At 44.7% G+C, this 10,595-nt stretch overlaps 1 protein-coding gene across 1 annotated transcript; it reads right to left on the bottom strand.

Annotated features, from left to right (window-relative positions):
- Window positions 1–7,104: 7,104 nt before the first annotated feature.
- LOC130325673 (uncharacterized) lies at window positions 7,105–9,932 on the bottom strand. The gene is made up of 2 exons (XM_056553321.1): window positions 9,866–9,932; window positions 7,105–9,684 (listed from the first exon to the last, which is right to left on the bottom strand). Exon 2 carries the CDS (start codon window positions 9,347–9,349, stop codon window positions 7,901–7,903), a length of 1,449 nt encoding a protein of 482 aa, XP_056409296.1. The 5' UTR covers window positions 9,350–9,684; window positions 9,866–9,932; the 3' UTR covers window positions 7,105–7,900.
- Window positions 9,933–10,595: the final 663 nt, after the last annotated feature.

Genomic DNA, 10,595 nt, shown 5'->3' with positions numbered 1-10,595 from the left:
ATGTATAGGTGTATGGGTATATATGTGTATGGGTATGGGTTTATGTATGGGTGTGTATATATATATATATATATATATATATATATATACATATATATATGTATGGGTGTAATTATGTATGGGTATACAGTAGGGATGCAGTATATCGGCGGCCGATACATATCGGCCGAAAATAGCTGTTTCGGGGAAATGCCGAAACAACAAAAAATGTGCCGATAATGACCCACCTCCCCTGCCCGCCCACAGCACAAGTTGCAAACAGGCACTCGTGGGCGGTGCGCAACATCTGGGGGGGGGGAGGGCGCGCTCTCCGGGATAGGAATACTTCTTTTTATGTGCCCGGGCCGGCTCCCGTGTGTGGCTGCAGGTGGGGGACGGCCAGCGCATATAAAACCTAATACTGTATACTAAAAACCAGGGGGCCTCCAGCTGTTGTGAAACTACAACTCCCAGCATGCCCGGACCGGCAAATCTTTTCGGCATATAAGGATGTCCGCCGGTCACTCACCATTCCCCGGCGTCCTCCTGCGATCCTCCTTCGGTCCCTCGCTTCTCCGCCTCTATGGTCGTACGCACGGGACGTCACTGACGTCCCGTGCGTACAACCAAAGAGAAGCAGGAGGACCGCAGGATCGTCGCAGGATAATGCGCGCTGGCCGGGGCCTGGTAAGTGACCGCGTCATCTTCTTCAGTGTTCCGGTCACCGCTCCTCCGGTCCCGGCACCTACTGCTATGGTCCATAGGCCATAGCAGTAGATGTGGCCCCGGGCCGGAGGAGCGGTGACCGGATCACTGTGGGGGCAGCAGTACAGACATACAGCCTCCAGCCATACACTGTATATGGCTGGAAGCTGTATGTCTGTGGAGTGGGTGGAAGCTGCCTACTATTGTGGGGGAACTGCTGACCTAATGTGGGGGGGAGCTGCCTACAAATGTGGGGGGGAGCTGCCTACAAATGTGGGGGGAGCTGCCTAATATTGTGGGGGGGCAGCTGCCTACTATTGTGGGGAACCTGCCTACTATTGTTGGGGGGCAGCTGCCTACAAATGTGGGGGGAGCTGCCTAATATTGTTGGGGGGGAGCTGCCTACAAATGTGGGGGGAGCTGCCTAATATTGTTGGGGGGAGCTGCCTAATATTGTTGGGGGGAGCTGCCTACAAATGTGGGGGGGAGCTGCCTAATATTGTGGGGGGGAGCTGCCTAATATTGTGGGGGGAGCTGCCTAATATTGTTTGGGGGGGGGGCTGTCTAATATTGTTGGGGGGGAGCTGCCTAATATTGTTGGGGGGGAGCTGCCTAATATTGTTGGGGGGGGAGCTGCCTACAAATGTGGGGGGAGCTGCCTACAAATGTGGGGGGAGCTGCCTAATATTGTTGTGGGGAGCTGCCTAATATTGTGGGGGAACTGCCTACTATTGTGGGGAACCTGCCTACTATTGTGGGGGAACTGCTGACCTAATGTGGGGGGGGGGGCTGCCTACAAATGTGGGGGGAGCTGCCTAATATTGTTGGGGGGAGCTGCCTAATATTGTGGGGGAACTGCCTACTATTGTGGGGAACCTGCCTACTATTGTGGGGGGACTGCTGACCTAATGTGGGGGGGAGCTGCCTACAAATGGAGGGGGAGCTGCCTAATATTGTGGGGAACCTGCCTACTATTGTTGGGGGGCAGCTGCCTACAAATGTGGGGGGAGCTGCCTAATATTGTTGGGGGGGAGCTGCCTACAAATGTGGGGGGAGCTGCCTAATATTGTTGGAGGGAGCTGCCTAATATTGTTGGGGGGGAGCTGCCTACAAATGTGGGGGGGGGGGAGCTGCCTAATATTGTGGGGGGGAGCTGCCTAATATTATGGGGGGAGCTGCCTAATATTGTTGGGGGGGGGGGGCTTTCTAATATTGTTGGGGGGAGCTGCCTAATATTGTTGGGGGGGGGAGCTGCCTAATATTGGAGGGGGGAGCTGCCTACAAATGTGGGGGGAGCTGCCTACAAATGTGGGGGGAGCTGCCTAATATTGTTGTGGGGAGCTGCCTAATATTGTGGGGGAACTGCCTACTATTGTGGGGAACCTGCCTACTATTGTGGGGGAACTGCTTACCTAATGTGGGGGGGAGCTGCCTACAAATGTGGGGGGAGCTGCCTAATATTGTTGGGGGAGCTGCCTAATATTGTGGGGAAACTGCCTGCTATTGTGGGGAACCTGCCTACTATTGTGGGGGAAATGCTGACCTAATGTGGGGGAGCTGCCTACTATTGTGGGGGAAATGCTGACCTAATGTGGGGGAGCTGCCTACTATTGTTGGGGAGCTACCTACTATTGTGGGGGAGCTGCCTACTATTGTGGGGGAGCTGCCTATTAATGTGGGGGAACTCCTGACCTAATGTGGGGGAGCTGGCAATCTAATGTGGGGGAATCTAATCTAATGAGCGGAGTGCTGCATTCTACCAGAAGACGGGGAGAAGTCATTTTCGGTTTCGGTATCGGTTTCGGCCGGACATTTTTTTTTTTCCGGTTTCGTTTCGGTTCTGAAATTTCCATTTCGGTGCACCTCTAGTATACAGTATATGTATGGGTATACATGTATAGGTATACAGTATATGTATGGGTATACATGTATGGGTATACAGTATATGTATGGGTATATATGTATAGGTGTATGGGTATATAGGTAAATATGTATATATGTATGGGTATATATGTATGGGTATATATGTGGGTATGGGTATATATGTGGGTATGGGTATATATGTGGGTATGGGTATATATGTGTGTGGGTATGGGTATATATGTGTGTGGGTATGGGTATATATGTGTGTAGGTATGTATGGGTATATATGTATGGGTATATATGTATATATATATATATATATATATATATATATATATATATGGGTGGGTATGTATGTGTGGGTGTATATATATATATATATATATATATATATGGGTGTAATTATGTATGGGTATACAGTATATGTATGGGTATACATGTATGGGTATACAGTATATGTATGGGTATATATGTATAGGTGTATGGGTATATAGGTATATATGTATGGGTATATATGTGGGTATGGGTATATATGTGGGTATGGGTATATATGTGTATGGGTATACAGTATATGTAAGGGTGAATGTATATATGGGTATATATGTATGGGTATACAGTATATGTATAATGTCTCCGCTGTCTCGTGGACACAGCTTCACATCAAGTTTATACCGAATCTCAAGGAAAGACACGCTGGTTTGCTTAACTGATGTAATCTTTACTGAGATATAATGAAAGTGCGGTAAAACTGTAAAACAAACATATGAAAGACAAATGTAAGCATGGCTATTCAAGTGCCTTACATTATGCATAGCTAATACATAGATAGGGTCTAACATGTGCTCACTTACTACACACTGAAAACACATTATCTATCTACAAATGCCTAGCATCTCTCTACACAGGCTAACTAACAATTCCGTACTCACAGGCTTTGGTATTTATCAGATTTGCAGTCTGTATTAGCTTTAAGAAGTCCTGTGGATCTGGTCACTGTGGTGGCTGGAGCTGGAATGAATGAGACATGCCGGATCTAGCCCTATGCTTTAGAGAGAAGGCCCGCCTCTAGGCTTCAAGAAAATGGAGGGTCTTAAAGGAACAGACCCTGCTGAGTGCCAAGCATGTAAAATACATTGCGAAGGCAGCACACTCCCCACCTGGCATACTTTTTTGTTATGCCACTAACCCTTGGACAGAAGTAAAACTACTTCAGAAATTGGCCTTGCATACACTTTGGGAATGCCCTGTCTAACAATCCTAACTTCAACCTTTCTAACTCTAGCATCACTACTAGGATCAGTCCCCACAATGAGTCCAATAGGCCACTCGTTCCTGTGGGCCTGAGAGTCTTTCAGTAAGACAACGTCTCCAACTTGTAAATTGGGTTTGTCATCTTGCCATTTCTTGCATGGCTGGAAGATCACCAGGTATTCCTGTCTCCACCTCTTCCAGAAAATGTCCGCAAGACTTTGAACTTGTTTCCATTGCTTGGCGTACAAGTCCTTGAGTGAATTGTGTTGAGAAATCTCTTCCTTTTTCAGAAGGCCTTGGATTTCTTCTTTAAAGACTTCCTGTTGGACGCATCTGATGATCGTGACCTTGGCTTGTTCAAGGTGGTCGTTGCTACGCTGATCAGTATTGGTAGCTCTGCAGGAGGATCTGGCTAGACAGATAAGTTTTCCGATTGCACGGGTCAGCGACTTCCAGCTGGAAAACCTTTCAAATCTATGAGTGCCCAGACTGTCTCTTGTAACTATAGTCCTACAAACTGTCACTTGAGGTCTTACCTCTTTGTCTTGATCTGGTTCTATGAGTTCAAAGGTCTCTACCTGAGTAGTTTCTTTGGTTTCTGGTTTACGAAGAAAGGATGGACCTACAAACCAGTTAGTTTGCTTGAGCGCAGCGGCTGGCACCAGTCTTGTCCCATGATCAGCTGGGTTCTTGTCTGTGCTGATGTGATGCCACTGTTCTGGACTTGTAGACTTTCTGATACGTGTCACTCTGTTGGCCACGTATGTATAAAATCTTCTTGAAGCATTGTGAATATATCCTAACACAATCTTGCTGTCTGTATAAAAGTTCATTGCATGGATCTCGATGTCCAGTTCTGTTGTAATCATGTCTGCCATCTCTACAGCTAAGACAGCAGCACAAAGTTCTAGACGTGGGACAGTGTGAGCCGGTCTGGGAGCCAGCTTAGATTTTCCCATGAGGAACCCGACATGACTTTGTCCCTCAGTGTCTATTACTAGTGTTGCTCGCGAATATTCGCAATTCGAATATTATTCGCGAATATCGCATATTCGCGAATTCGCGAATTTCGCGAATATAGCGCTATATATTCGTAATTACGAATATTCGTTTTTTTTTTTTTTTTTTTTTTTTCTTCACAGTACACATCACAGTGATCATCCCTCTCTGCTTCCAGCTTGTGTGGTGTAAAGAAGGCTGTAATACTACTGTGTGAGACTGACGTGCGAAAGTTCGCATATACAAAAATGCGCATATACGAAAATTAGCATATGCTAATTTTCGCATATGCGAATTTACGCGCGTGTTAATTTTGTATATGCCAATATTCACATATGGTAAATTTTCGCATGCGCGAAATATTCGCATACGCGAAAATAAACGAGGGTATGACGAATATGCGAATATTCGCGAATATATGACGAATATTCGTCCATATATTCGCGAATATTCGCGAATTCGAATATGGCCTATGCCGCTCAACACTATCTATTACCCTAAGGTAGGCGACATATGCGATAGCCATAGTGGAGGCGTCAGAGAATATGCATATTTCTCTTCTCTTTGTAGCAGACAAGGAAACAGATACGTATGGTCTAGGGATGTTGAGTTGTTCAAGCTCTAACAATGAGTCTTTCCACAACTTCCACTGCATTTTCTTCTCTTCAGGTAGAGGTACGTCCCAGTCACTTTGTTCTTGCTCAGTAGTGATCTGTCTCAAAAGAGCTTTACCTTGCATGATGATGGGTGCTACGAACCCCAGGGGGTCGTAAAGACTGTTGACTGTAGATAGGACACCTCTTTTTGTGAATGGCTTCTCTTCTCTGGAGACCCTGAAGGTGAAACTGTCAGTCTTCAGGTCCCAACTAATCCCAAGACTTCTTTGCAAGGGTGGTGATTCTGTTCCTAGATCCAAGTCTTTGAGGTCTTTAGCACGGTCTTCCATTGGAAATGCTTCCATGACTCTGTTGCTGTTGGAAGCTACCTTGTTCAGTCTTATGTTGGATTCTGCCAACATTTCTCTTGTACTTTTCAGGACGTTGATAGCTTCTTCGTTGCTGGAGAAAGAAGCAAGTCCATCATTTACGTAGAAGTTCTTCATGACGAACTGTGTGGCTTCTTGACCATGTCTTTCACCTTGCTGTGCTGCTCGTCTCAGGTTGTAGATAGCTACAGCTGGAGAAGGGCTGTTTCCAAACACATGTACCTTCATCCTGTACTCTGTGATTTCTTTGTTAAAGTCGTTGTCTGTATACCACAGGAACCTTAAGTAGTCTCTGTGATCTTCACGAACAAGGAAACAGTAGAACATCTGTTGTACGTCTGCTGTCACTGCTATGAGTTCTTTTCTGAACCTGATGAGTACTCCAAGGAGTGTATTGTTCAGGTCAGGTCCGCTGAGAAGGACATCATTTAGTGAGATGCCTTTGTGCTTCGCACTAGAGTCAAATACTACGCGTTTCTGGCCTGGTTTCTGAGGATGGTACACCCCAAATATTGGTAAGTACCAGTGTTCTTGGTTCTCTTGTAGTGGTGGTGCCCTTTCAGCTTGATCGTTATCAAAGATCTTCTGCATGAAGGCTTGGAAGTGTTTCTTCATATTTGGCTTTCTTTGTAGCATGTGCTGCAACGAGGTGAAGCGTTTCTCTGCTTGTACCTTGTTGTCAGGAAGGCGATGGCGTGGTGACCGGAAGGGTAGAGGGGCTACCCAGCTGCCTGATTTGTCTCTGAAGACTTCTCTGTCCATGATCTCAAGGAAGAGAGTATCTTCCACCGAGGGTGCTAGCTTGTCGTCATCTCGTGTTCTTTCAAACACCTTACAGCCCAGTTCATCTGTATCTCCAGTTGAGGCGAAGTCTTCCATGCACCTCTGGATACTCGGATGATGTGTTGGGTTTACAAGTCTCTCTTTAATGTGTAGACTGTTGGTACATGGGCAAAGACAAGATGTACGACCATTCTGTAACAGATGTGTTCTGTAGACATTTACCTTTTCTGGTTTGTGGAGTCCGTCTAGACATACTTCTCCAACGATGACCCATCCGAGATCAAGGCGTTGTCCAAATGGTGCATTGTGTGGCCCATTGTACTGTTCTCTGACTTTGTGCACTTTGAGGATATCTCTCCCAAGTAGAAGGATGATTGCAGCATCTGGATCTAGTGCTGGTATCTGGTCTGCTCTTCGCACCAGATGGGGGTGATGACGAGCAACTTCAGGTGTGGGGATCTCTGACCTGTCGTCTGGTATCTCATCACATTCTATGAGGGTAGGAAGAGTCACCTTTGTCTTTCCATCTAATGACTCAATGATGTAGTTGTTTGCTCTTCTCCCTGTTGTCTCTACAACTCCAGAACAAGTCTTCAGGGTGTATGGAGTTGGACTTCCTTTGTCACCGAAGAGGTCAAAGAACTCTGTTTTTGCCAGAGATCTGTTACTCTGTTCATCCAAGACTGTGTACATCTTGATTGCTTTTTCTCTAAAGCCTGCAGGATACACCTTGACTAAGCATATCTTGGAACATGATCTGGGGCGGCCCTGCTCTGTACAGATCTCAGTACACTTTGAGGTTACTGCTGGCGTTGTACTCTCGCCTTGCTCCCCACCATGATCTTCTTGAGTTGCTGGAACTTCTTGTTTCCATGGTGATGGTCCTGGGTGCAGTGCTGACAGGTGTTTGTCACTGTTGCACTCTGTGCATTTTATTGTTTTTGTACAGTCTTTTGCAAGATGCTGAATTGAAGCGCAACATCTGAAACAAATGTGATTGTCTTTAAGGTAAGCTTTGCGCTCTTCTAACGTCTTACTTCTGAAACTGCGACATTTTCTTAGTGGATGAGGCTTGTTGTGGATGAGACATATTTTGTCTGGCTCCTCAACTTTCTTACTTGTGTTGTCTTCCTGATTGACTGCAGACTCAGGTGAGACTTCTGTCTTCCGTACAGAAACTGTTGCTCTGCGTTCTTTGTAAGGCGTTGGATGTTTTTGCTCTACCTTTGGGGAGCTTGCAGTTCTCTTGTTCAGGAAAGCAAAGCTTGGATCATTGCGTGTTTCAGCTTGGTCTACGATGAATTCAGCAAGGAAGGCAAATGATGGAAATGCGACTCAATGTTCTTTCTTGTATCTTGATGCTTGAGTGACCCACCTTTCCTGCAAGTTGAAAGGAAGTTTCTCGATTATGGGATCAACTCCACGTGCTGTATCTAAGTATGAGAGACCTGGCAGATATCCACTAGACTTAGCGGCTTCTATTTCTAAGAGTAGGTCCCCAAACCCTCTCAGCTTTTGATTGTCTTTCTTTGTCATTCTTGGATAGTTTTCTATCCTCTTCAGAAGAGCATCTTCAATCACTTCAGGTGACCCATAGCAGTGTTCTAGTCTCCTCCACACCATTGCAAGTCCTGCTGCTGCGTCATGAACATGTACTGATCTGATTCTTTGGGCTTGCTCAGTGGACTCTGGTCCTAGCCATTTGACGAGCAGATCAAGCTTTTCTCTGTCTGTCAGATCTAAGTCTTGGGTACCGCTTAGGAAAGATGACTTCCAGGCCAAGTAGTTTTCTGGACGGTCGTCGAATTTCATGAGACCAGCGCTCACTATCTCACGGCGCATCAGGAATCTTGCTACCTCTGTAGCTCTTGCTGCATCTGGTGAATACTTCCTGGGTGTAAACTCAGGGTATGGCTGCGGCTGGTAAGGCTGATGAGGTACTTGACTAAGTCTGCTTTGTTCTCCTCTATTGTAAGTCTTTCTGCTATAATCCAGACTTGTATTTGCTTGAGGAGGGAGTACATCAGCATCCGTTTGCACTCTTGTCAGGTTGGCAGATTGGTCTCTGAGCATGCGACCACTTGACTTCCTACCCTGAGGTTCTGATTCAGTCTTGCAGTGTTGCATAGTATCAAAGTTGCTTATTGCTGGTGGAGTCAATGATGGCCTTGGTGTGTCATTGAACTGCTGGTCAGTGTACATGGTTGCTTGTGACTGTATGTACTCACGGGTACGTTGGCTTGCGCTGAGGGGTGACATCTGGGTTTCTATGTCAGCGAACTGAGCTTCAGCAGCCCTTGTGAGAACTTCTGCCTCGGCTAAGGCTGCTGCAGCGTTTTTCTGCTGTTGCAGTAAGTGTAAAGATGCTTGCACTTCAGCTTTTCTTCTAAGTGCTTCAGCTTTTCTTCTAAGTGCTTCAGATTCACTTTTTGCTTGTTCTTTCATCAATTCAGCTTCTCTTCTAAGTGCTTCAGATTCACTTTTTGTTTGTTCTTTCATCAATTCAGCTTCCTGCTTTGCATAGGAAGCCATTGCACAAGCTGCCTCTGCTTTTGCTCTTGCCTTAGTTGCTATGGCGCTAGCGGATGACAGGCTGGTGGTGCTTGAGTGTCTAGAACTATGGCGTTTAAATCTTGATGCATCGGCGCTAACCGAAGTTAGATTTGTTTGACTGGATGCTCTAGACAATGTTGTGCACCTAGATCTACTTCTTGGCAAGGTGTCTTCCTCTTTATAGGAGCATTGAGGGTTAACTGTCAGAGTGCTGTTCTCTGGGTTCTGCATCTTGATTTAGCTGGCAGCGTAGATAATGATGATGACTGGACACAGCACAGCGGTGTTATAGCACGTGAGAGAATTAGTTTCACTTTCTAGTGCTTCGCGCCCTTACTCCGACACAGACTGCAGGGCACAGGATTTATGAGTCTTTTTTACTGCTGCGGACGATTCAAAGCTGATTAACTGCTTCTGATAACGTTTTAAAAGCCTTTTTACTATAATGTCTCCGCTGTCTCGTGGACACAGCTTCACATCAAGTTTATACCGAATCTCAAGGAAAGACACGCTGGTTTGCTTAACTGATGTAATCTTTACTGAGATATAATGAAAGTGCGGTAAAACTGTAAAACAAACATATGAAAGACAAATGTAAGCATGGCTATTCAAGTGCCATACATTATGCATAGCTAATACATAGATAGGGTCTAACATGTGCTCACTTACTACACACTGAAAACACATTATCTATCTACAAATGCATAGCATCTCTCTACACAGGCTAACTAACAATTCCGTACTCACAGGCTTTGGTATTTATCAGATTTGCAGTCTGTATTAGCTTTAAGAAGTCCTGTGGATCTGGTCACTGTGGTGGCTGGAGCTGGAATGAATGAGACATGCCGGATCTAGCCCTATGCTTTAGAGAGAAGGCCCGCCTCTAGGCTTCAAGAAAATGGAGGGTCTTAAAGGAACAGACCCTGCTGAGTGCCAAGCATGTAAAATACATTGCGATGGCAGCACAATATGTATGGGTATATATGTATAGGTGTATGGGTATATATGTATATATATATATATATATATATATGGGTGGGTATGTATGTGTGGGTGTGTATGGGTATGTATGTGTGGGTGTGTATGGGTATGTGTGGTATGTATGGGTATGTATGTGTGAGTATATATGGATATGTATGTGTGGGTATATATATATATATATATATATATATAATATATACCCATATATATACATATATATATATATTTATACACCCATATATATATATATATATATATATATATACCCATATATAAAAAAAATATATATATATATATATATACCCATATACATATATAAACCCATATATATATATATATATATATATATATATATATATATATCCTTATATATATCCATATATATACACACCCATATATATATACCCATATATATATATATATATATATCCATATATATATACCGTATTTATCGGCGTATAACACGCACTTTTTAGGCTAACATTTTTAGCCTAAA

The sequence above is a fragment of the Hyla sarda genome, unplaced genomic scaffold (assembly GCF_029499605.1).
Source record: "Hyla sarda isolate aHylSar1 unplaced genomic scaffold, aHylSar1.hap1 scaffold_2734, whole genome shotgun sequence".
In the NCBI taxonomy this organism is placed as follows: Eukaryota; Metazoa; Chordata; class Amphibia; order Anura; family Hylidae; genus Hyla; species Hyla sarda.
The sequence above is the reverse complement of the archived record's forward strand: the minus strand, read 5'-3'. Positions and strand labels throughout refer to the sequence as shown.